This window comes from Eleutherodactylus coqui, chromosome 6 (genome assembly GCF_035609145.1).
Source record: "Eleutherodactylus coqui strain aEleCoq1 chromosome 6, aEleCoq1.hap1, whole genome shotgun sequence".
In the NCBI taxonomy this organism is placed as follows: domain Eukaryota; kingdom Metazoa; phylum Chordata; class Amphibia; order Anura; family Eleutherodactylidae; genus Eleutherodactylus; species Eleutherodactylus coqui.
The window spans coordinates 139,666,133-139,693,803 of NC_089842.1; the positions used below are offsets into that span (position 1 = coordinate 139,666,133).

Here is a 27,671-nt window from a genome sequence, read left to right on the forward strand (position 1 = left end):
AATACCTCTACGAGCTCTTTGGAACCTGTCCTATCAGTTTAGGATTAGATTATAATGGTGACAGGTTCACTTTTACCATTATCCAACCCAGTTTATTCTTAAGCAATTCTAATGGGATGGAGCAAATCTTCCAGCTCCTGGCCAAAATCATTCTGGCTGCTTGACCACCTGCTTGAATCACATAGGCATCCTGTTGTGAAATATATAGTAGTTCACCATTTCTTCATCTTTGAAAAAAGAAAAAAACTTGCGATATTCATAACTCAATTGGAAAGAAGTCTATAAAGAATCTATAGCACTTTTTTTGTTTTTGTGGACAAATGCTTCTCAAAGTGGTTTCCTGCTTCACTGTAATTCCAAGAACAGTAGATCATTAGACCACAAATATTACAGCCTTGTTTAAAACTACACCAAAACCAATATGACATTTTAAAACAAGGGTCTATCTGAGAATATACTTAAAGGCATTACGTAAGTTAATTTTCTTCCAGTCTCCCCACATGTAAAAATAAAGCATATATTCACCTCTCCCGCTCCCCGCATTGCGCCATGCTGCAGTTGCAAGCCTCCCCTTCGATGTAGTGTTTACAAGCTGCTGCAGCTAATCAGAGAGCTCAATTGCAAAGCACTGTGATTGGCTGCAGCAGCCTGTGGTATCTCATACATAGGCTGTTGTAGCCTGTAAACAATACATCACAGGGAAGATTGGAAGCTGTGACACAACACACTAAGGGGAGTCGTGAGGAATATATACTTATTTAATTCTTCTGAAATAGTCCCCTCATGTGTAAAAATAACAGACAACACCATTTATTTAGTGATACAGGTCATGGTCAAACATAAGGGACTGCAGGCTGTGACTTCTGCCCTTTCCCAGTCATCCAAGCTGGTGCCAGCCCTACTGGTGTTGGGCCGGTTGGATTTCGTGGTGGGAAGAACTAGGCTATACACAACTAGGTAGATCAGGATCTCTATCGGCATACATTGGCAGTCAGGGACTCATGGTGTGGTTCCAGGTACACCAGTTAGGATGAGGGCTAAGTTTTAAAGTAGGCCTAATCGGCATTCGTGGCCGGGAGGCTTCCTAGATAATCCATGGGAGTCACCACTGCTGAGCTATGTCAGCTAACAATGGGTTTTTATTAAGAACAGAACAAGTTACATCAAACATGTGACCAAGTAATCTGGGGTAACTCAATCTGTTAAGTCAATCCAAAGATCGATGAAAATGTGTTAAAAGAAAAGTCCTGTACCTAGGAGTTATTTTGCTCAAGGCCTGTTGACAAACATTCACAGTAATCAGAAGGACAGGAACAGAGGAACTACTTGCCATCTGGCTTCCATGCTCCGTTACTTTGTCACAATGAGCCTGTTCCTTTCCAAGAAAGCATTTTCCGTAGAATGGCTACCACAACACAGCAGAAACTCCCTTTCACCTCTATTTTCCATCAAGCTCCTCCCTCCACTACAGGATGGAATAGTAGCCCACCTCTTATCCGAGCACCACACTCTTTGGAGAAGGCTGTAAGCCCTTTCATTTTAACTTGGCAGTATAAAAAATGAAAGCTGCGCTGACAGGTTGCCTACGGGCACAAAGATGTTTTCTTTTAGATAGCTTTCATAAACCTGCCCCATGATGTTCTCCCATCAATAGTGAATAGTTATCGTAGAAGGCTGGGTGCGAAACAGATCAATTAACAAAATGCAAGCAGCCTTCACCGACGAGTATTCAGGTACAAAACCACCAGCTAAACATTGTATTCAGAGCCTGGTTTATAAATGGCGCCAAACTGGGTCTGTCGCAAACATGAAGAAACTGAGGCCTCCAGTAGTCTCGAAGTCCAAAGTCATCCATGACATGCCGCAGGGAATTGCAGATAACCCTCCAAAACCAACTCAGACTATCCCAGGCAATTGGCATATCACGAACAATGTGTCAGCAAATGCTTAACTCTTTAAATCTGAAACTATACCGAATAACATGTGAATCAACTGGCAGAGCTCGAGAACGCCGATGTGTAAATTACTGCACACGGTTGCAGACTATGATCGCTAGACTTTTGGACCAATTGCTGTACTTTATGATGGAAGAAGCGTGGTTTAGTTTATCAAGTCATGTGAATTCACAGAATCGGAGGTACTGGTCTACTAAAAATCGCCACCCGACTCAAGAAACGCCATTGCATGACCAGAAAATTGGGGTTTGCCATGCAGTGATAGGAACTAACTTTGACAACTAACACGAAAAGAAAGAATGTACTGCTTTTTCCAACAAGATGGGGCAACATGCCACACCTCAATTTACTGGCAGGGGTTCATGAACGGTTTAAGGAAGAGTAAATAGTAAGCAAGGGATATGGGCACCATGTTCCCTGGACATCCGTTTATCTGTGAAGTAATTTAAGGCTAAAAGTATACGACAATCTGCATACTCTGGATGAACTCAAGGAAAACATCAAATGCAACCTACAGCATCACCATTGAAGAGCTGCAGGCAGTATCAGCCAACATGTTACGGTGTGCAGACATGCATAATAGTGAAAACTAGTTCCAGCACCTGTTGTGTTTAAATCAAAGCTTTGGAAAAGCCAAATCATTCTTCCTGTCACATTTTTGTCTGAGGCAAGCTTTTTTTTTTTCTGTGGCACACCTTGTGCTTCCGGTCACTTTCTCCCGCTCAACTTGGTTCCCCCCTTTCCAGCTAGCTCTTAAAAATACAGCCCACAAATATATATTATATATATATATATATATATATTTTTTTTTTCTTCCAGGACTTACCACCATACACAACATTGCCATATAAAACTCTGGTTTATAAGCCTTCATCACATTGAAATGACTTAGCATGCACAGCATTAGAGAAATGCTGAATTAGTGGCTTTACATTGTCTAATCTATATAGCAGAACAACTGTACATTCAAAAATGGCAGATTTATTCTAGAACTTTATAATGCAGCTTTCATCACTAGAAAACTACTATGAACATGGACTAAACATTCTCAGTATTTGATGGGTGACTCAGAAGTGTTATCTGTGGGATCACTGGCCACTTAATAACCTAGTTTTAGCTTCTGCTGATCATCTCATTAGCAAGAGGATCAGTACTGATGTCACCCCCTGCCTGAGACAAGGTCACGGCCATGAATACAGGTAAGCTACTGCGTATTTCTATTAATCCTAGCATAAGCACACCTGAATATAAAAGGCACAGTATAGGTAGTATGGCACTGTACAAGAATTTTACACTGTGCTTGTTTTGTAGAGGTTTGACTGAGGCAAGAAGAAAAGAAAAACTGACTGCAACCTTGAAACAATCATAGGAAGGAATGTTATATCAAGCCTTAGGAAGCCCGTTGTCTTGGTAAATCTAGATAAGAAGTTTAACAGAGGCTAATTCCTACAACTATGCCAAATCTGAAATTTAAAAAAATCTAAATCTACAACTGCAACTGCTTCTTAAGGGATCTAAGCATTTCAGAACTCTATCCGGAGAGCGAGTGGTGTCCCAACCTTGAAACGTACATTGGTGAAGTCCGACCTGAAACGTAGGGCACTCTGGATGCAGTTAGAGCATTGGTTCATCTCCATATGGCTATATGTCACCATACATCCATTGATCTAGATACAAGTAATACATCAAATATGACAGCCTGTATGGACACAACTGAATAGTCAGCTCCAATTGGATGATATAGATATTTATATTTTTTTTTATATAGTTTCTTTGTTAAAAATAGTTTGGCCAGAGGACTATACTTACCAAAATTAATTCAGAGTTAACGGTACTGGCAGCGTGATATGAAATACAGGTTCTTTCCCCTATCCAGTGTTGGCGATGTGTTTACTTACGCCGGCATATCTCATGCACACTATCATACGCAGTGACTTTTTTTTTTTTTAATTCCCTGTTCTGTCTTATAGCGGTGTTGCGTATGCAACGTCGCCCATACGCAAAATATTGCTTATGGACAGCACTGCCAACACTGCCCATAGAGAATAGTCCGTGCGTGATACGCGGTGAAATAGATCTTTTTTGTACATCTGTATGAAATGAATGCACACTAATGTGAATCAATGTGCTTCCATGGACTCCAGTCACAGTGTAGTACGTGGGTATACACATGAAATCACGGCCGTGTGAATGAGCCCTGTAGTGCTCTTCTCGGTCATGACTGATGCAGAGACAGAAGAGGGCTGGCTTAGATCCTGAAATGAGCCAGCCAGCCCCATGCAAGCACATCCCTGGGGAAGAGGATGGAAGCTCTATCTCATGAAACCCTGTAGCAGGAACCAGGCCAGAAGTGGAGGTAGCAGTACAACTGGACATGGACCGATTTAGGAGAGTACTTTTCCCCCCCCCCCAGACATGTGTGTCAGCCGGCGTTTTCACGGCCGGCTGATCTACACTTCCATCTAAAACAGTTCCCCACCCCCCTTCCCTCACCGGCTCTCTCCTCCCATACGGCCCTTTGCAATGGGAGTGGGCGGGATGAGGCACAGCAATGCTCCCGCAGCCGCCCAGCAACGGGAGTGGGCGGGACAGAGTGGAGCTTAGCTCCGCCCCCATCCCAAGTCTCCCATTGCAAATGCTGGATTGGAGAAGAGAGGCAGAGAGACGGTGAGGGGGAGGAAACTGCTCAGATGGAAGTGTATATCGGCCGGCCGTGAAAACGCCAGCCGATATACACTTGTGTAAATAAGACCTTAAGAATACAGTTTTTGGATGCATACTTTTTTTTTTCTTCTTGGTAAGCCTCCTTTAAAGGGGTTCATTGAGCCAGTAAGAGGACATATATTCACCACAGGTCACCAATATATACTAAAAGGTACTAAACAAAATGAAACATACAATAACTTGTCAACAGTAGCTTGTTGATGATTTTCAGTTAGTAACACCTTTTTGCCATTTTTACATGGTGCAAGTGTGGGGGGATCATACTTCAAAAAAAATTTAAATTCTATATCTTGTTTACTGCATGATTGGAACTGGCAATCACGACGTGTGATTGACCTTGTCTACACTACAGCGTGGCTACCACTATCCTGTGAGGAAGCCACAGCGGACGTCATTCCAATAAATTGTTATGGTGAGAATGTAGCAACTGTTTTAGATCATGCTTTTAACACTACTTGCTTTTGGACTTTTCTGAGATTCTGTCATCTCTCACAAAACCCATCTGAAAGATATAGGTGTATGTCTGGTGGCCATCTCTAATCCTTATTTCCTAGTGTTACTGTAGCACTAGATGTCATCGCTTGCCTATGTTCCTTAAAGTGGTTGTCCGTTCTCAGTTTATTAGGCTGCAGCATGATGTCACAATGACAACACAATCTTTGCAGCCAATCACTGGCCTTAGCAGTGTACAGCAAGGGACTGGTGTAATATTTCCTATCTTGCTGCTAAATGGTTTTCATCTGCCAAATGTATAGTGGTCACCACACTGTACCAAGGAGATGCAGCTATAGTACAGCAAGAAAACCCAGCCTGGAAAGTTTTAACCCATTAGTGACTACTAATACCCTTTTTCAGCAGACAATAATGGGCTTTAAACCTGCAAATACACCTTTTTAAGGTGGTGGTTAAGCTGACCTTTGATAGCCAGGCTCTTGCTCCAACAGCCAGGAACGGAGAAACCTAAAATCCTGGCATTTTAACTCCTTACATGCCAGATTCAATAGCAACTACAGGCAGCACTTAGGCAGACGACAGGAGGAAGGGGTTACTTATATCCCACAATGCGATCGCAAGGTATCAAGGGGTTCTCATGGCAGCCAGAAGCCTGCATGTCCACCATGTAACTCAGCCTATTAGACCACGCCTCCCACAGTCTTAATAGGCTACAGTCATAGGCCAATTAGAATGTAGTGTACTATCCAAGCGATCAAACAATCACATCTTCAAGTTTTACAATTGAGAATCAAATCCAATTTTGAAAAAATTATATCAGGGCTGATAAGTCTAAGAAAAGATGTGAAAAAAAAAAAAAAAAAAAAAAAAAAAAAAAACAGACCTCATGCTACTATTTACCATTTTTTATTAACAGGTTTGTGTACAATATATTAAATAGAAGAGAATTACAAAAACAAAATTCCAATCCGACAATCCCAAAAATTTACCCCTTCAAAAGATGAGGTATTCAGTCCTGAATCATTTTCACAGCTTTTGGGCGAATGTAACGGACAGGCACAGTGTAGCAGGGGGTACAAGAGAGGCCGGGCTAACACGGCTGTAATTAGCAAGCACGCAGCAAGTACACAATGACATGCGCACTTGCTGCGTGCCACCAATACCCATACACTAGCTTGGCGTGTATATGCACCAGGATAGAACATGCAGCCATTTTTTTCTTGTGGCTTGTGTGACATCATTAAAGTACATAGGATTTTGCAACAAAAACCGTGCGGGTAATACGCAATGAGTATTTAGTCATGCGAGTCCGGCCAGACCGTACCCCACATTGGCACGACATTTAAACAACCTGCCAAACGTGTCACATTACAAAAACTTAAACATGGTTAATGCCCCTTAAAACATATAGAAAAAGATGTGCTTCCCGTTCCTCTCGATTGTCGCATGATCAGGATAAATGCATGCATGGTCAGTGTTATCATGGGGCATGGCCACCTTCAGCCCACTGTAGTGTTTGCTTACCTCCTCAACATTGTGGAGCAAAGTGTGTGCACAAAGGGCTTCAACATGCTCCAAAAATCTAGTAACTATTAAAAAGGACTCTTCTGTCTTCAGCTAGAGGCAAGTCTTGTACTGAAGGTCTTCCTTTAATACTCATCTCTTAAAGGGCTACTAAACCTAAAGTGCAGCCAAGACGACAAGCTGCTCATAAAATCAGCCACACAATGTATGGAAAGGTTTTTAGAGCTTCTCGGAACTGAAAAAAGTGTGAGACTTCCTAGTATTAATCCCACTAGTCAGCTTGAAATAGCTGATAACAGGGAACAATAAACTGTAATCAGCTGCACAGCAAAATAGACTTTAGGTTTAATGCCTCTTTAGCGGATTAAACTGGAATCGCCTTGCTTATGCACAATGAGACATGGAGAATAATGTATTTATTTTCTGCCCATGGATTCGCAACAACTTCTATCCACACAGTAATATGACAAGTAGCTATAGTTCTCGTTTGTCAGTAGCATTCAAAGTCTAGCTCTATACTCCACTACCTGTGGTATAGGTACAGCTGCCATTAAAACTATTCAACCCCCATTGCATATTACATATGCTAAAATTACAAACCTTCAGCTGTTTGTTTTTGTGTTTTTTTCCCCAATTTAAATGGTTCAACCCAACTGGTTTCTCCAAATTCAATATAAAATGCCACGTTTAATGACTACTGCAGGCTCAGAATTATTCACCCCCCCCCCCCCCGAATAGAATCCCTCATAAAAGCACACATGCAAATCAGATGTGGTCTCAAGCACACCTGATGCAACTAATCAAGGATTCCATTTGTTGCATCAGGTGTGCTTGAGAAAAAAAACCATTAAACATCTGAATGTCACAGTCAACACAGAGTAGTCCAAAAAGTTAGAGAAAAGTTCACTGATGTGCACAAACAAGGTACAGGACATTAAAAAGATAGCAAAAGGCACTGACCGTCCCTAGCGATACAGCTGGAAGCAAGTTCAAAATAGAAAAAGGAACACGGGCTACACGAACAGGATGGGGCAGAAAGGGGAAGCCATCACAGGCTGTCACCAGATTCCTGAGGGGACAGGTAGTCAAAAATGCTCAAGTGACTAAAATACCTGCAGCGAGATTTGGTAGCAGTGAGGTTGCATCTGTACAATAATGTGTATACTAAACGGTGAATATCTTTATGCCCAAACTCAAAGGAGGAACACCTCTACTGACCCAAAAGCAGTCTCCAATATACTAAAAAACATAAATAAGCCACAGAGGTTTGGGGATTCTGCTCTGTGGAGCCATTGAAACAAAACTGGAGCTTTTTGGGCCTTTTGATCAGTGGTTCGTTGTGAGGAGGAGGAATGAAAAATATGCTGAAAAGAACACCCTGCCTACAGTGAAGAATGATGGTGGATCGGTGATGATCTGGGACTACTTAACTTCCTCTGGCACTGGGAACCTGCTGCATGTGGAGAGCAAGATAAATTCAATCCAGTATCAAGAAATCCTAGGAGAAGCCACAATTCCTTCTGTGAGGAAACTGAAGCTTGGGCGTCATTGCACCTTCCAGCAGGACAATGATCCCAAGCATACCTTAGTCAACCAAGTCTTGGCTACATCAAAGCCCTGGCAGGTTTTGGAGTGTGGCAATCACTCGCCTAACTTGGACCCCTTAAAAAAATTAATCAATCTTTAGTGGGATGTGAAGGCAGCGATTGCAGCACCCAAACCCAAGAACATTGGTGAACTAGGGGCCATTTCACAGGAGGAAAGGGCTACGATTCCTCAGGAACGCTGTCAAAGCTGGCGTCTGGCTATGCATCATATTCTACATGATGGGTTAAATAATTCTGAGATTGCAGTAGTCACTAAAAGTGGCATTTTGTAATGAATTTGGAGAAACCACTTGTTCTATTCGTTGCGTTGAGGTATTCAGAGCGTTCTTTTTATTGTAAAACAGCTGAAAGTTTGTAAATTTGGCAAGAACATTTAAACCTTGGAATGGGGGGTGGGGTGAATGATCTTGATTGCAAATTTGTGAAACCCATAACAGCCAAAATTATATTGTGACCAGACGGAAAATGGGAGTGCGGTGAATATCATGTCAAGTAAAGAAATAAATAGGTTCAAGTGCTATTTTAGTTGGGGAAAAAAAACAGTGTTTTAGAAAAACAAATCTGTGAAGACTCTTGCTTAGTGGGTACTTTTTTTCCCCAATTTTGCAGATAACGCATTATAGATGTTGCAAAAATATTCTAATATTCTCAAAGAGCTCCTTCACAATCCTTCTGAGAACCACTGGGTGCATCACTGTGGGGGGCCCTTCACCCCCGCCGCGGCTGTCACAGGAGATCACGTGTCCCCCCCCCCCTAGTTTTCAGTGAGGCCGGCGGCCATTCAAGACCCCTGGATGCGAGAGCTTCGTATCCCTGCAGGGCTGAAGGAACCCCCTGCTGCAGCAGGGGATCACAATGTTTTACCATTATTTCTAATGGGACCAGTGGCGGCAGCGCCGACCCCATTGAAACCAATGGGCAATATCGCAAGATGTTACATGAAAGGAAAATCGCAGCATTGCAGGAGTGAAAACACTGCAAATGAGAATGAAACCATTAAAGATGATTGGTTTCATAATCATGCGTTCTCAATCACTCTTGCATTGTGCGATTTTCTCGCCAGTATGAAGGTGGCCTAATGCCCATGTGCAGATTATTAGACCGCTATGGGCCAATAAATAAGAAGTTCTATCGCATGCTGTATTAGAGGATTTGTCATGGGGTCCTCATAGGCTTCGCTGTGTGCATGTACTCTTGTACAGCGGGTACTCCATAGACAAACTATAAGCTGCGGTAAATGCTGAACTGAAGGCTAGAGAACTGACTGTATGGAATGGACGTCTATGGGGCCTGCACCTCTTTAGATGGCTAATATATAGCATAGAAAGAAAATCTGCAGAGGCAGTGGAGAGCCAAGGCGGTATCAGTCTGTATAGATCAACACATTTAGGATCAGACCAACTCCTAAAGAAGGGGCTGTATAACCAATGGCCAAGCTACACTTGTAATGCTAGTTAAGGGTATGTTCACACATAGCGAAATGGGTGCAGATGTTTTGCAGAGGAAATCCACATAAAAAATGGACACCATTGGAACGGATCTTGGTGCAGATCTGCACCACTAAAATCCCCAACCTGCGAACATACCCTAAAACAGTCATGCTACTGAATAACCCTATGAAATAAGCTGTAGTCTACTGCAGACCTACTAGTGAACCTCAGATGGTGCAGCTTCTTCAGATATGGCCCTGCCACGGACTACAATTTCCTGAGGGCAGTTTTGGTGGTATGACTACTAGAATATGTCCTCTGTGGGAATTTCTGCGCACTCTGATAGCTAGATGACAGTGTGCCATTTTTACGTAGTTGATGTGGGTGCCTTTCCTTCCATTTTCTTAAACAGAGGTCATCGCAGCCACTGACCGATCTATGATGTAAATTAACTAAAATCACAATGATCTTTGTAATGGTCAGCGGCATAAAACAGACTAATGCTAAATACAGACACAAACCAATGTACTTTCTCCAGAAAGGTCTTCATCTATTGAAGGGAGCAATGCCAACCCAACCAATACGTAATGGGGGTCATGATGAAACTACATAAGTGACACCTTAATAGAGCGATCCCCCAACCCTGGAGGACCACCTGGCAGAAGATTAGTAAAACAGGGAATGTTATTTCTGAACAGAAGAATCGCGACTTTGTGCGATGGCAATGGAAAGGTTTTGGGCAATATTGCTTTTTCATGCACATTTTTCACACCACATATTTGTCTAATAATAGGTTTAGAGTTCAATTAAACAAAAAAAATTTTTTTCTTCTTTTACACAAAAAGGAGGGAAGAGGAGTCAAAAATCCAACAATCAGAGTCCTCGATGCAGCCGTATTCAGTGACCACTGAGGAAAGACTTGAAATGATGGCGACTAAATCAAGTTCAGCTATACTCTAGCGAGTTCACTAGGCGTCCAGTGCAAACCAGATCTTCGTTGCCATAGTACGCTACCCATGAGCGGCGGCAATCATTACCACTCTCATTTGGCAATGGAGTGCTCAGAAAGGGCTGCAAGTCAGAAGAGGCTTGTTTCCCAAAAAACACAAGTCCTTTAAGACTGTTCTTGTTGCTCCTGTTGCATCTGCTGTTTTTTCTTGACAGAGATCCTTTTCTTCCTGGCAGCTAGCATCTCATAGAAGGGGTCCACACTCACCGCAGCCCTACCAAAGGGAACAAGCGCATGTTAGAAGTTGGAGTACAAACTAAACCAAAACAGATACATTCGCCCCTAAATGCAACAACAAGGGTTTACTCATGATAGCATAAAAGTGGTCCTTGGTTTGGGACACCCCTCTATGAAGCAGAAAGGAACTGCTCCATAAGATGATCTCCTACTCTGGAAGATTTGAACCATGCATAATACAATACCTCATTTAGGCTGGGTTCCCACGGGGCGGATTCCTGACGGAAATCCTGTGGTTTGGCCGCAGCAAAAACCGCGAGATTTCCGCCGGAAGAACTGCCGCGGAAAAACCCGCGGCAGCTTTGAAGTGGCCCGGCCGCTCCCTCTTCTGCTGCGGCCGGCGCTCCCATAGAGGAGAGCGTGGCCGCAGCGGAAAGAGAAAAAGAATGGACCTGCTGCGGTCGGCAAATCCGCGGCTGCGGTCGGCAAATCCGCGGCTGCTTCTGCCGGATTAGCCGCAGCGGATTTGCCGTCCTGTGTGGACGAGATTTCTGAGAAATCTCGTCCACATGGCTGGCTAATCCCAGGATTAGCGGCTGCGTGCGGATTTGCCGCGGCGAAATTCCGCACGGAATTGCGAGTCTAATATAAATGTAAGGCCCTTCACAGTATAGGCAACCTAAAGTTAAACTTTTATTCGAATTATTGAATTACAGGGCCTAGGACTGACCTACATAGATAACACTGGTAGACCCCAAATATTCGGCTAATGGTAAAACCTACATCCTAGGCCCTGTATTTTAATAATTCGAATAAAATGTAAGTTTAAGGATGCGTATATTATACAGCCAGCCATTCATGTGAATGACCATTATGTAATACTATATTTCCCCAGTAGAGGCAACTGCAGGAGAATCCTCTACCTGGTTTGTGTCATGATCTACCATTCACGATCATCTGATCACGGCTGAAAAGTGACCTAAGGAAATACCTAAAGCTAAGCATGTCAATAGTGGTCACAGATGGCATCCTTCATGTTTCTGGTAATTAAAACGGGAAATTATTACTTCTACAAATTTATCATTTTTTGCTAAAACATAGAATTGGGTTTATGACGTGGAAAACTGAGGGGGCTGATGCCATACTGCACCCTTTAATATTATTCAGGCACAATATATGGGAGTGGTTGAGCCCACTTTTAAGTGAACAAAGCTGAGCTGCGATGTCAGGTATATCCTCAAGGCCCATCTACATGCAACGATTATTGCTCAAAATTTGTTCAAACTATGGCAAACAAACAATAATCGTTGCGTGTAAACGCAGCCATTATTCCCTTTTCGTCTGAACGACGATTTTAAGGAGAGGTTAAAATCCATTGTTCAGCCATAGAGAGATAAAGTAATCTCTCAGACCGCATGCTGCGTTCTCAGCGAGAGCTGAGAGATTACATTGTATTCTGCCGGCAGCCCTGACGAGAACAATGCAGCTGTGTGCAGAGCCCAGCCCACATGCTGGGCTCTGCACACAGCTCCCAGGAGGTCCTTCTACATGCAAATGAAGCTGATAAAGTGTTAATAGACTTTAGTGTCTATTAACACTTTATGCAAAATGATCGCTAAAATGGTCAATCTTTCAATCATTTGAAAGCCTGTCTTTCAAAAGTGTAAACGGGCCTTTTAATTGCGAAGAGTATGGGTTGCCAGGGTCATTTCATTATGCGAATGTGTGGGTCCAACACCAATCACACTATGGTGGTCTGTCATAAATGTACTGAAAAACTTAAGAAAAAAAGTAGAATAAAATGGGAAAAAAAATAAATAATAATTCCACCATCTTTCAGTGCGTCTTTTTTCTGCAGCCCACAAACTGAAACAAAAATTACATCATAACTTTATTCTATGGGTCAGTACGATTACTTAGATACTAGTATTTTTTTTCAAAGATATTTACTTTTTTCTAATTATTTTCTGCATCTTCTGCGCGCTTTTTTATTTTTCCGTCAACACAGTTGTGCTAGGGCTCATTTTTTGCGGAGCGTCCTGTAGTTTGCGTTGGTAGCATATTGGAATACATATGACTTTTTGATTGTTTTTTATTGCATTTTTTTCATGGAGACAAAGTGACCAAAAAAGAGCGCATTTCTGGCGTTCTTTATTTTTTTTTACAATATTCATCGTAAACCCTTTCCCATCCACTGACGTCTGAAGACATTATGATTTAAAGCTATACTGCTCCAATGTTAGAAGACATCCGTCGGGGTTCTCTTACTGTGTATTGCCAGCCTCTCTGCTGTCGGAGCCTATCCAATGTGTCACCTCATGCAGTACTGGCTTTAGCCAGCATATAGCGCCGTTGTAGAACGGCAGAAAAGGAGTAAGCCCCCTAGGAAAACCAGGATACAAATTGGATTGGAAAGGGTTAAACATGGGCCTTCTTTTGCTACTGCTGAACTGCCAAAAGGGCTCAGTGTTGAAAGGATGTCTGCATCATGATCGTTCCCCGTTTAAAGGATTATTTTTATGTACTGCTCACATATAAGATGTTTGGACTATAGTGCAAGTTGAACATTTGGATTTCCTAACTTTTCTCCAACAGTGGATTTATGAAAGAGTTCAGTTTATTTACACACAGATTTCATAATTCTCGTGTACTTCTGCAATCCACAGATGCAGTGTTCATAGACCTTGTAGAATGTAGGCGTGTGTGAACATTGGGCATCAAATACATTAGCAGGCCCCAAGATCTATGCCTGAAGACCAAATTGTAATTACTGTAAATGTAAGAGTCCCCTCACCCCCACCCCACAGGACGTTGTACAGAATGAAAGCTTACTGTATAGATTTGATCCATTCTTCCTTCTCTTCAGGAGTTGGGGCAGATATTCTATAGACATTATGGTTGCCTTCCACTACTCTCCCATCAGCCTCTGTTTTGCAAGCTTTGATTAGTTGTCCTTTGTTGTTTGGTATATAAAGCTCAAAGCAGTTCTGAAATGGAAAAACGTATGAGCGACATATATTGGACATTGCAGATTTCATTTAAAGACCGTCGCTCACATGTACCACAACGTACCGGTTTCCTGGGATCTTCAACTTCACGAATACTGAGGTTCTCCAGCGGGATGATCCCTCTTGGCTCTTTATCCTGAGTAAGAATAATTTGTGTCAGACGTTATGTCATACAGATTATTCACTACAGCTTTAAAATTTAAAGGGCGTTTCCACGCAGAAAACCATAGGAGGTCATTAGTAGTTAATTGGCCAGGGTCTACTGCTTGGGACCATGACCATCAGTTGTCAGTGTTGGCGCACACAGTGGTTGAAGTAGCAGCCACTGCTCCGACCCGTGTAGTGGCCGAGCTTATAACTGCAGGCTGGGGTATCAATGAAATCAATGGGAGCTATGCCTGCAGTTACAAGCACCAGCCACTATACATGAGTCGGAGCTGCAGCATTCACTCCAACCCGAGTGCAACGGTGCTGACAGTCCCCGGCCGATCAATATTGATGACCTATCCTGAAAATAAATCAAAATATTTCCCTGGAAAACCCCCTTTAACCCCATAACAGTCATTGAAATTCGGAGGAAAAAAAAAAAAACACTTTTAAAAAGATCACTATATATTTAAAAAGAATAAATCACTATAGAATTGAAAAGAATAAATGTAGGTTATACATTTTATTTATTATACAAAAATGTCAGATATTGAAAAAAGTGAAAAAAAAAAAAAATTTTTAAAAAAGCAGCAACTTTTTTTCTCCTCTTCTTCACATCAGAAGTGAGAAAAACTATTTAGGAAATGGTTTTCTTCACTCCAGAAATCAGAAAGGGAAATAGCGGCAACATAGGAACAGATTCCTCGAACTGCCTGCAACGTGAAAATAGACCAGAGGGGTAAAAGAGGAACCATCTTTATTATGTACTGGGGGGGAACAGAACAGAGAAGACAGGAACTAAAGTAGAACAAGGGGCCTGGAGGACCAAGTACTAGGGACTGATATTTACTAAGCTGAGGCACATGGGGAGCAGATGACAAATAATGAGTGCAGAAGCCAATGAAGCAGGGCTCAGGAGGATATGAAGGACCTGGGCACCAAGAGGGAAACTGAAGATTGCATAAAATTAGTTTTTCAGAGTAAATAGTAAGAGGGTCCAGTAATTTAATTTATACAAAGTGCATGAAGGGGGCATTCACAGGAATACTTTGTCCAAACTTTACCTTTCATTAGCTTGAACTGATAGGGAAGCTGTTATCAATTAAGGCCCATTTACACGGAGCGATGATCGCGCAAAAAAAAAAAAAAAAAAGGCTCAATAGCAATTGTTTGAGCGATAATCGTTGAGCGATTTTGCTCCGTGTAAATGGGCCTTTAGACACTCAAAAAAAAAAAAAAAAAATTGTAAGAAAGGAGCATGATGTCAAGTGAACTTACCGTGGTGTATTCAAAGTAATACAGACAGTTGTCAGTTAAGATGAACCAGCGCCTCTTCCATGTTTTCACTCGGCCACCTGTAAGAGGTCAATGAATATAGGGGGAAGCTGATGAGATCTACATGAGCGTTTCACCAAGCAGACAGCTGTCCAAATGAAGCCACAGAAATGCCATGTGCAGTGAAATTAATAATCATGATTTCTACAGTCAATGAAGTAGTGGAGGGACGAGTAAAAAGAGCCATGGTAATTGATTGGTAATCCTAAGAGAAAACTAATACATTATGAAATGAAATGTGAACAACTATTTTAGGCAATTGTTGGCGGGAATGAATTAAGATACCATGTTTTAAATTAGTCCATATGGAGGCAAAATAAAAACACAAAATAAAATAAGTACAAAAAACTAAAAAAGGGAGTCATCACTAGAACTAAGCACATAATATTCCTGCCTGTGCTCCATGTGTCGTGTCTGTTCTACACCTGAATGATCAGTCTCCAGTCCTTCTCCACTCTCCTACAATGTTGGGCGTCATGCACACAAACATTTCTGACTGTAGCAGGGGGTGTAAAGTGGAACCATACTGCAAGATCACCGATTTCTAATGAGGTTCCGTTTTGCCGATTGAGCATTGCTCTAGAAGAAATGCCAGGTTCCCGTTAAACACATGTTCAACAGCTGCTCTATTCAAGCAAAGATAGGGGACCCCGGTTCTAGTGATCAGTGGGGTGCCCATGCTGACCATAGGAGATACGTAATGAATCTGGGACAATTCCTTCAGAAAAGGGGTTTTTCTAGGTTCATATATTCCATTAGAGAATTTCTGTTGGGAGGGGTCCTCTTTTCCAGGATCCTGATCTCAGCCAGACTGGAGAGTGGTTACAATAAGCATCTCTGACTGATGCTTCATTTCACCTGTGGTGGTGCTGAAAGTAAATTAAAACTTATTGCCAGGTTGTAACACACATTACAGCTGATCACTGGGGGTCGCTATGGTGGGACACGTTAGACAATCCTTGTTGGAAAGGTCCCGACCATAAGCGGAGAACGCTTTTAAATTGCTCTCAACCCTGCAAAATTGGCATATTTCTCCTTTAAGGCCCCCTGTCCATGGCAGTGATTTCACCGGCAGTAAGTCGCCGGCAAATCAAGCAGTCTAAAGCTTTCCATAGCCTTGCTATAGAAAGCGCCGGCCCCGTGTCCACGAGCAGATAAGGATTGCGATTCTCCGTAGTCAGCCTGTCAGATAGGCTGACCGGCGGAGATTCACCTGCGGCTCCTGCTCCCGGGCAACGTCTGTGGACAGGGGGCCTTCCAATGAGCAATTTCTTAGAGAGCAAAATATTCAGCAATTGCTAAAGCCTAATGTATTAGTCTAGAAGTACTAGAGGGCATTATAGAGCTGAAGCAGTGCCATGTTTTTGCTTTTCCATGTGGGATAAATAGGATAGGAAGATCTTCTGCAGTTAAAAATCTTCCTACCAGAAACAGCGCCACACCTGTCAATGTGACGTAAAGAAGAAAGGAACTAAACAGAGCACCCTTAAAGAAGGGATGGTATACCGATGGAGTGTCCTATGTGCGCAAAGCAGGAATGGTGCTGCTGAGCTAGTACCCTGTCAACCAGGGATCTGGTTATTGTCATGTGCTGAGGTGAAGAGAAGTCAAAGTGAGGCCAAGGCTCCGATGCGACCGGTTGGCACATAATGGTTTGTCACGAGTACGACGGTGCAGATTAAAGTTAACGCGTTCGGAGGTACGCAGACCTCTTCAGAAAGTTGGATTAAGCACTCCCCCCTCCTTTATTATACTGCTTAGTCCAGCCATCTGATAAACAGGTCTGTGTACCACCTGCTGGTTCGAAATATAAACTTTAATTATAATGATTTTTTATCTGGAGTTTTGCACAGAAAATCCACAGCGAATTACTGCAGCAGCAAGAGAGGATGAGATTACCGCGGGCGGCAGAAACTGACCTGCAGTGTGGATTTTTAAATCTGCAGCATGTCAAGTTCTAATGAGAGATGGCTCGCAGAATTTTTTCCCTTGAGTTCAATGGGAAAGTCAAAGTCCACAAGAAAACCAAAATTATTGCAGATTTTGCGATAATTTAAATGTAGCTTATCAGCAAATTCTTATGGCAGATTATCTCCCTGCTAAACAGAGGGGGAAAAAAGGCATACAATTCTCCCCAATACATGGTCGACAGAGAAGTGCTGCCATGGTGGGGGGAGTAGTGTGTGTGTGTTTTTTAAAATTATTTATTTAGTTAGATTTCAGGGAATTGGTTGTTTTTTGCAGGAACGTCCACATGCCAAAATCTGCATGACTTGTCACTGTGGATTTCCCTGCAGAAAATGTTCCATTAAATCTGGCATGTGTGGTCATACCCTTAAAGTAAATGGGACTAAGCTACAATACAAAATGTAAACCCGTGGGCAGGTGTGGCAGTGTTTTTGCTAAGAGGCCAAAATGTCTAATCCTTGACAATTGCTTGAATAAAATACAGCAGGCTGCTGAATTCACCTGCAGCAGCCACTTATAGGATTATAAGACTGTCATTCAGAGGGGGTGTCTGCACAGAGGGGAACGGGCGTCCCCAACCAGCATACGACATCCACATGTTCCAATAAAGCATGGGCAAGGGTTGCCCTGATGCCCCTTGAATCTAACAGAATGGCACTGAAATGGTTTGTGCTGTGGACTACACAATTCTTTTCTATAAATGACCTGAAGTAGATCGCAGTCCGTTTTACTGGAAGCTCCACACTGATCAGAAGGCTGAATGTTCACGATGCATAATGAAACACAACATAATCATTAGTCTTTGTTGTGGAAGAGGAGGCTGCTCTGATATTACAGGCTTAGTTGAAACGATAGACCCCTGTTAGATGTACAAAAAAAAAACATAACCATAATCACTGAATGATTGTTGTCGGCACAGCACACAGTTTTTCTACACATTCAGCTATGATGACGAAGAATAAATGCTGAGCTCTACCTACCTCCTGGGGAGTTATTGTGAGACGACGTAGAGCAAATGTCATCAGCGGCCGAGCACACAAGGTATAGAAAAGAAAAAAAAGAAAAGTGGGGGGCAAAGACAAAGAAAGAGGAGTACATGATAAGGATAAGGAGGGCAGGCAGGCAAGTGAGGAGAAAGAGAAAAGGAAAAATAAGTTACATAAACTAAAGGTGGAAATCAAGGTTCATACGCATCCGCTAGGCGAAGAGCATTGTCAGCGCAGTCACTACTAAACTGAGGAAGCTCAACTTTCAGTAGCCATATAAAAAGGAAAGGGCAGACATTAACAGGCGTTGGTCCTAGGTAAACAAAAAGAATTCTGTGTCTTGTGTTCTGCACATCTCCCCACTTGTCTTCTTTACTACATACATGATTTTTTTTCGGTTCTTTGCAGACCACTATAAAATGATATGGCCAAACTTGACAGATTCACCTGGGGGTGGGGATTGGCTCTCCGAATATAGATTTTAATACATTGTTGGATGCCCCAACAGAAGAACTCTACCCTCAGCAGATCTGCTTGTGTAGTATATTGATCCTCTACCTGGCACAAAACATAACTGCTAATTAAAGAAAAAAATTCCACCTAGTCACAAAATGTTCATTGAAAGGTAAAAAACAAACAAAAAAAAAAACCAAAAACCTGATGACCCTGCAAATCTTTTACGTTACCATTCTTCTCCCTTGTAGCTGTTATTTTGCAGCACCATGAAAGCAACTCCAAAGAATGTGTTATGAACCTGACTTGGTTTATTTTTTAATCACGTCATTATCTGGTAAAGTGCAAAGTTGTAAGTACAAAATAGATGGCCTTCAGATTCAGAACTGACCAGATTGCATGTTACACAGCTCCACAGGGGTGCAGTGGGATAGCAAAAGGGAAGAGGAATAAAAAATAAAAAAAATAAAATAAATAAAAAAAAGAGGGGGGGGGGGGGAATGGCGGGAATACGGAAGAGCAGAAGGCATTTAGATAACGCTTCCATTGCGCTGGACATGTTGATATGACTTACCCAATTTAAGAAGCCAGCCTTCTCGATCAGGATTGAAGAAGGTGTGTGTGAGGTCGTTCCCATCATCTTCTGGGATCTTAAATGGCTCGTTTCTGATACTATCATACAAGTTCTGTAAGAGAAAATAAGTTAAAGAATGGTTGAGCAATACTCAGAGTTCAGGGGGACACAAAGCGCTGCTGGTTGCACCTGATGACAATATATACAGTACTTGTCTCCATTAAATACTTGAGTTTTGTTTTTTTTTTTAAAGAGGTCTACATTGTACAGTCTGTTATTCTCCCTGGAAATGTACAAATAAATTTGCCAACTGCACATTGAACAGTGTCAGAGACTTAAGGGCTTGCAGTACCAGGATCAGCTGTAGACCATGGAAGTGATTGGTTTATGAGCTGTCAGTGCATCCCATTTGGAGTCTAATACAATAAAATCTTTCACAACGAGAACTATTTTTAAAGTTTTACTTTTTTTTTTTTCTCCTTACCCGAAGCAGTTCCTCAGGGAGGTCACCTCCATCATTAATGCCCCTGTTCATAGAGATGAATCTTTCAACACTCGGCTTGTCTCGAACATTGGGATTATGGAGGCTAGTGTTCAACATGATGACCGCAAACGACAAAACATAGCAGGTGTCTGTGTATAAACAGAAAGAGACAAAACAAAAAGCAGGCTTTAGAAGTGGATTTTAAAAAATGACATCTACAGCTGAAGCACGTAAAAAGCAAGTGCTGGATATGTTTTTGTGCAGGCAAAACCTTCATTGTAAAACTGCAGCAATTTGCTCTAAACTGCATTAAGTTTTTTCAATGCACTTCCTAGCCAAACCTCAAGCAGCGCTGTGTGGGGCACCAAAAGACTGGTGCATTATTCATCTACCCACTCAACATTGAATTAAACATGCATAAATACACCAACTAAATAGCCCCCAAAGCAAAACAAAGGGCCAGACAAACCCATTTACCAACTGGCACTTTAGTAAGCCGGTGGACTAAAACTACCAAGGAGCCCGCAGAAACTACAATATTGGGATTTATAGAACAGAACTAGAAAAATAAAAATTACTAAGACAAAAGGAAAAAAGGAAAAAATTATGGAACAAAAAAGGCATAAAAATCCACAGAACAGAATTTACAACTAAACATAGATCGGAATAGAGGATATATAGAATATGGGAGAAGGTGCTGCTGAGGGTGGCAGTATTTTGTTCTACACCGTTTCCCGTCTTACTCATATACTGACTGGGCTCTTTAAGAAAATCTGAGATCCTTCTTTCCCACATCCACATGGGTTGATTGACTACATATATATAATACACATGGGAAACAACGTCCTAAATAAACCAGGAGGCTATGAGGCTGGGTTTACACGGGGTGGAATCTCCATGCGGAAAGTCTGCATAGGAATTCCGCCTGCGGTTCCTAATCCTGGGATTAGCCAGCAAAGTGGATGAGATTTTGCAAAAATCTCGTCCACACGCTGCGGCCAAGCTGCGTGAAAACTGCCATGCAGAGCGGAATTCAATTCCGCATGTCAATTCTTTTCTCTTTTCCGCAGCGGCCTCTCTCCCCTCTATAAAAGAGAAAGCTACAGCAGAATGCTGACGGTGGAACGGCTCCAAAACCCGCTGCTATAGGCCACAGGTTTTGAAGTTACACTTTTCCGGCGGAGTTCTCGCTGTTTTTCTGTGCGGCCATTCTGCGAGACTTTCGCTGAAATTCCGTCCCGTGTGACCCCAGCCTGATTGTTCTCAGTGAGACTTCTCATACTGAATGGCAACTTCAAGTCACAGCGTCACAGAAGAATTTGGGAGTATAAGTTTATGGCCATGTTTGATACCCTCAAGAATGGAATGAACCTCAGCCCGGGATTCTTGCACAAGTGGAGAATATGAAAGGTCTGAAGGAGGTCAAGAAGGGTGTCCTCTTCCCCATCATTTGTTTTTACATTTTTTTTCTTAAACTTAATAGAAATTGATTTGTAAGAATGTTGCCATCCAATAGGTGGTGCTGCAAGGCTAGTGTTTTCATCTCTTTCGTATTTGCATCTTTCTATTTTTGGACTTTAAAGGAGAGATAAAATGATAACCAGTTAGTGGAAGCATATGACACCCGATGTGTCCAATTGATCGTGCAAATTTTCACATCACAATGCCCTCCATTTTTTGTGCATATGACGAACTACACTTAGAATGCCTACAACCTTTTTTTTTTTTTTGAAACACACAAGAGATAGTTAGAATTTTCATACCTGTGGACTGAAACACACCCGGATTACACATACAATATCTTTGGGCAAAAGCCTCCATCATACGGTCAATTTTCTGAGCTTCTCCTGGCAGACGAAAACTCCACAGAAATTGCCTACATATGCAAAGAAAAAAAAAATGGTGCATTGGTCACACTTCTGTATTTTTGTGCACGTTGCAATAGCAGTTTAAGATTTAGCATTTAGCATTTTCTAGAGTTTTCTATGTTGTGGCGATTTTAGGTTGCCCCTCCTTGAAATGTGGGAACACCCCCAATGACAAAAAGGAATATAATCCAATTGTCAAATCGATTTCTAGAAGCAACAATAGACGAAAAGTACAGCACAGTCATTTACTGAACGGCCTAAAAGAAAAACGGTCTGTTGCCCATAGCAACACATTCATTTATTAATTATAGTGCTCCTTAAAAAAAAGGAAAAAAGAAAAAAAACACACACAGGCGCTTCGCTGTGCTTGGTTGCTATTGGCAAGAAAGCATTTTTTATTTTTCAGAATGGTTCATAAAATATGCCCAGGAATTTTCATTCCTTGGGGAATATGAGTATTTGTTAAAATAGAGCCGTCAGGAATACTGGCAACTAATGAACTGAGAAATCAAAAATGTGCATGTCAGCTCTGCAGCTTACTGGATGCCAGCTTGGTGCCGCAATGTAGTAATTAGTAATCCCCAAGAAAACCTGTGACAAATCTGCAATAAATCCACATGATTTGGTATGGATTTTTCTGCAAAAGCTTCCCATAACATGTACGTTGCGTGCACTTTGCATTAGAATGTGCTTGCAAGACAGAAGAACAAACCCACAGCTGTGCCAATACTGCTACTCGTGAAAGAGGAAACCAACATACGTCGAGTGGCTTTATAGCAAAGCTGCTATACTACATATTTACAGTAAGACAGACGACTAGATCGCCACCGCTTGGTTTACAGCTTCCTGAATAAGTCTTGTGCTCATCTTGTGGTAGGAATGACCACTTCCTTTTTCACAGTAACCTTCCTTTTTCGTTGCTGGTCTGTAGTTCGTAGTGGTATATGAGCTTTAAGAAAGCGACGTGACTGACCTGAGAGCTTGGACAAGGTTCAAATCTGTAAACTCATGGAGATCCACAAAGGCATGAAGAACAGAAATATTGAAATCCTCCCTATAAACAGTAGGGAAAAACACAGTTTATCAGATAAGAGATGCAAAGAACCCCTTAAAACGATAAAGTAGTCATGACTGATACGTAATAGTAATTGTTCATTGTAATACCAGATGAAGAATTCTTAACATATTTCCACTACACAGATTTGCAGTTGAAACGTCTTGATTTCAGAGCAATTGTCGTAAAAGTAGGATATAAGTTCATATGATAGTTGGTCACCCCTAGTAGTGTTAGGAGGGACAATGACAGCTCAGCGATATGTTCAGGATATTCTGCAGCCACATGTGTCCCCCTCATGGCGGCTTCCAAGAGGCATTTTCCAGCAGGATAAGGGTCAGAAACGCTATCTTTTCTCCTTATGGAGAGCACCTAGACGGTGAGGAAGGAGATTCAAAAGGCCATTCATGCTCCTCTGGGTAATATGCAAATAAGGGAGATTAAATAATACCTCCACAGTGCCACCTATTGGAAGGCAGCATTCCTTCAAGCCAAAGTTAGACACTCTATACAAACCCAGAGGAGCATGAATGGCCTTTTGAGTCTCCTCACTCTCTGTCTAGATGCTCTCCATAGGGAGAAAAGATAGCATTTCTGACTCCCGTCCCAGGCCTCTCCCTAGCAAAGCCAGTCACTGACCTTCATCCACAATGCTCTCCATGGCGCCGCGCCACTGTACATAGCTTCCCTCCTGTCCATACACACATCCCGCGTGCTCCACTCTCACACACTCCGACTAGACACCCCCTAATCTGATCTTCACATGCTTGCCTCCAGGATCTCTCCAGAGCAGTAGCGATCCTCTAGATTGCACCACCCCAAAACACCTGGACATCCCTAGATTCCCAGAATGTCAGACGCGCCTTAAAACTACTCCTCCCCCTTCCCCTCCACACACACGTTCGTCCATCTAGGACACCCCACATTCTCCACTTTGCCTACCGCGTACGTGTCCTGCCCCTGCATCACCCCCTCCTTGTTGTGTGCAAGCTCATTGGTGCAGGCCCCCACACCCCTAAATGAATACTGTATGTAACATACCGTCTGTGTTCCCCTGTGTTTTGAAAGCGCTGTGAAATAAATTGGCGCTATACAAAGATTTATAATTTTTTTTATAGGCTCAGATACAGCAAATGTGGGCAGATATGCCACAGGATAACATATGCAACCTGTATGCCTCCATGCCCACCCGTATCACATCTTGTATCCAAGCTAGAGGCGATACAAAAGTATACTAGAGCCTCCATATGCGCCCATATTACATGTTGTATACAAACTAGAGGTTGTACTATAGGGTACTAGAGCCTCCATGCCACCCATACTACATCTTGTATCCAAGCTAGAGGCGGTACAACGGGGTACTGGAGCCTCCATGCCCACCCGTATCACATCTTGTATCCAAGCGAGAGGCGGTACACCAGAGCACTAGAGCCTCCATGCCCATCTGTATCACATCTTGTATCCAAGCTATAGGTGGTACAACAGGGTACTAGAGCCTTCATACCCACCTATATCACATTTTGCATCCAAGCTAGAGGCGGTACAAGAGGGCACTAGAGCCCCCATGCCCGCCCGTATAACATCTTGTATCCAAGCTAGAGGTGGTACAACAGGGTATTAGAGCCTCCAAGCCTGCCCATATCACATCTTGTATCCAAGCTAGAGGCGGTACAACAGGGTACTAGAGCCTCCCTTCAAGTGTTCCGTTTTCCACAATAAATTATCCTTTTGCTCTGATATTGTAATCACTTACGTATATCAGTGTTACAATCACACAGAGAAAGTAATTTGATTCACATGCCTTCTAGCTGTTTGATATATTTGACAATGAGTGTATTACAAGGAACAGAGAGATCAGAAGCCTTAATTTTAGCACATATAATACTACTGGGAATGGAAGAGTCCCCAAGTATAAACCCAGGGAGGTTTCCCGATTCCGACCCCACTAATTGGTAGAACAAAATGCTGTAATGCCATAGACTATAGGGAGCCAAAAGCCATTCTCCAGAAAAGAGGGATGACCGGGGGGGGTGTCTCCCCAAACTGACTCCATCCATACAATTGTCTGACATACTGCTATGAATATACTTTTAATAATTATGACATGTTCCACTATCAAACCTATTCATGAGATCCCCATTTACTCAGTTCATGTTGGTCATTGTGCAATACCCCTGTACAAACACATGGCTGCTGGCCATGCAAAATCTCTGGGACAGTAGAGGGCGCACTGCACACATATACTGGCTTTTCCCTGCAGTGAGATTAGTGTTGCTCATCGTGATCGTCAGAGGGGTAAAATCATGCCGATTGTTGCTAAAACGGTTCACATAATTCGATGTTTAGCAAAAAAAATAACTAAAAGTACTGTCTCGGCTTTGAGCAGAAAAGACCGGTGTTGGTGTAGCGCTGCTGCCCTGCTGTGCTCGAGTTCTAGATTTGACCCCGACTTTGATGGGAATTTGAACCTGGGATCCCACCACCACCTCCACTGCTGATCAAGGAGACCAAATTAGAGAACCTAATTTTTACTCCTATTGAATTTAATGGAGGTTGGAATCGGGAGTCTCCATTCACGATTTTTTAAAATCAGGTTGGTCACTCCCGAGTGGATTTCAATAGTGACTTGGCACTACTGGAGATGCAATAGAAGGGGGCGTGGGGAGGACCCAGCTGTAGCACATGGGTCCTCCCCACCCTCCATGGGTGTAGTTTGCTAATTTCTTAACAGGATGATGGTAAAGCGCTGGAAATAACACAGCTTTGTGTGCACAGTATGGGATTACCGTTGCTTAACGGAGAAAATGCAATGCATTTGTTGTAATTTTTTCATCTTCAACTTTATAATGTGGGTCAGTGTGATTATAGCAATACCAACTATGTGCAGAAAGAGCTGGAGTTCTTGTTTTTAACCAGTTTTTAGCAGAAGTGAAGACAAGAGCAATTCTGGTAAAGTTCACGCATTTATTTTTACAGGGTTCATCCTACAGGATAAATAGTATAGTATTTTAATAGTTCGGCCTTACACAGACTTGGCAATACCAATACGGTTTATTTTTTGTTTACATTTTGTGATAAATGGGAAAGGGTTTTCTGAGCTTTTCAGATTTATTTTTAAGTCCTACTAAAGGACTTTACCATGCAATCACTTGCAGTATGCACTGCAGTACTTTATTGCAGTGGATTGTGCCTCTCAGTGCTGTCTTATTAAGCCCTTAGTATTCCTTAAAAGACAGCACTAAGATGGCAGGCCTGACAATCCTTCACTAACTTGATTGCCTCTACAAACTCTCGGCACGTTGGGTGGAGGTGGGAGGCTGAATTATGCGGGAAGGGGGCGGCAGTCATTTCCAATCCTGGCTGTTGTAGGCGGGTGTCAGCTATATAAAAACACAGCCAGAACCTGATCCACATGGAGTGGGGAAGCTCCTGAGCACACGCCAAACACACTGTGCGCATCATGTCTAGGAGTGAATAAGGGCTGTTTTTCTCGACTTTCCATAAAGCTCAGTTTTACCTCTCTCCTAAGTAATCCCCGATAGCAGTCTTATTCAGTCCTTCCCCTTTGTACAAAAAGCGTGCTATATCTTCCGCAGTGTTTCTCAGTAACTCGTTCTCCTGCAGAAAGACGATCCCCTAAAAGTAGAAGCCAGAATATGAAAAAAAAAAAAAAAAATCAATAAAATTGTGTGTGTAACATAGTACATATATAAGGATACATTATTTAAGAGGTAGTAATTCAAGTAAAACCATTCCAAATTTTCTACAAAAGGGAAGGTAAGAAAACGAAGTTAAGAATCTGTCATCACGTAATGAACACCACATTAGGAGCCCCTCTTATGTCACTCTCACAGGCGTTTTTTTTCCCCACAGCGTCTAGAGGGGGGGTTTTAATGGCGCTTTAAAAAAAAAAAAAAAAGCCATCATTCATTTCAATGGTGTTTTTTAGACGAGTGTTGTAGTGCAGCATGTATGTTCTATTTTGGGGCATTTGGCGCGTTTTGATGCGCTAAATTGCCTATTGAAATGAATAGACAGCGTTAAAAACGCTGTAAAACTCTGTTTACCATGCCACCGGGAGGGGAAAACAAACAAAAACTAAATAAAAACCGGTGACATCAGCTTGCTTTGCCTGCGTTGTTACTGCGCAAAATATGCAGTAAGAACGCAGGCAACCGCTCACTAAAACACTCTAAAAAACTGCTCTCAATGCTGTAAAAATGCAGCATAAAAAAAACAGTGTGTTTACTATGTTCATTGAGAAAAATAACATGAATAGAACAGGAAAATGAAAATATAAGGTAGAAGGGGAGTTTGAGTGCTGCTGTACTATTCAGATGGAGAGGACAAGGCAATCATGCCTATATTCAAAAGGATATCCTAACCTGCAACGTACTAATGTCATGTATTTCATCGAGTTGGATTTCATTGCAATAGATTTGTACGGAAACTTAATCTGTATTAAAGCATAAATTGACTAAAAATCTTTAATGGAAAAAATAACAAAAACATGCAGCGTTTTTACAAACGCCTGTGTGAGAGTGACCCTAGAGGCTTCCTGAAATGAGACGAAGTACGGTCATTATAAGCCAGTCCTCCATGCAGCCACTTTTTTCAAAAATTTTTAAAACCCATTAATAGGAAAAAAAAATCCAAGTGAAAATGTAGGTGCAGTCATGACAATTAGATGTTCTGTGCAGCAACTTGTACTGCAGGTGCCAAATCAGGTTCACTACAGACCATTACCTCCTTTTTCTCACCTTTTTAGGATCCATATTGAACTTCTTTCTGCCCATTCCGATCTTTCGGTTTCTTTGCAAAGTTTTGCTGAATAAAAAAAAATATTGGAGAAACCAAAAGACAGTAACATTAACCACAATGACCAATGAAACAAAGCGGCTCCATTCACACTGGA

At 42.1% G+C, this 27,671-nt stretch overlaps 1 protein-coding gene across 1 annotated transcript in view; it reads right to left on the reverse strand.

The window, feature by feature from the left end:
* Positions 1-6,022: 6,022 nt before the first annotated feature.
* Positions 6,023-27,671, reverse strand: part of CYTH2 (cytohesin 2) — a 38,236-nt gene continuing 16,587 nt past the window's right edge. Inside the window, exons 3-12 of the mRNA XM_066607734.1 lie at positions 27,517-27,583; positions 26,274-26,392; positions 22,676-22,756; positions 21,598-21,710; positions 19,835-19,983; positions 19,351-19,462; positions 15,313-15,389; positions 13,952-14,023; positions 13,712-13,866; positions 6,023-10,916 (exon numbers count right to left, since the gene is read on the reverse strand). Of these exons, the coding sequence (XP_066463831.1) occupies positions 10,808-10,916; positions 13,712-13,866; positions 13,952-14,023; positions 15,313-15,389; positions 19,351-19,462; positions 19,835-19,983; positions 21,598-21,710; positions 22,676-22,756; positions 26,274-26,392; positions 27,517-27,583 (1,054 nt within the window). The 3' untranslated portion in view covers positions 6,023-10,807. The remainder of the gene's footprint in view (positions 10,917-13,711; positions 13,867-13,951; positions 14,024-15,312; positions 15,390-19,350; positions 19,463-19,834; positions 19,984-21,597; positions 21,711-22,675; positions 22,757-26,273; positions 26,393-27,516; positions 27,584-27,671) is intronic.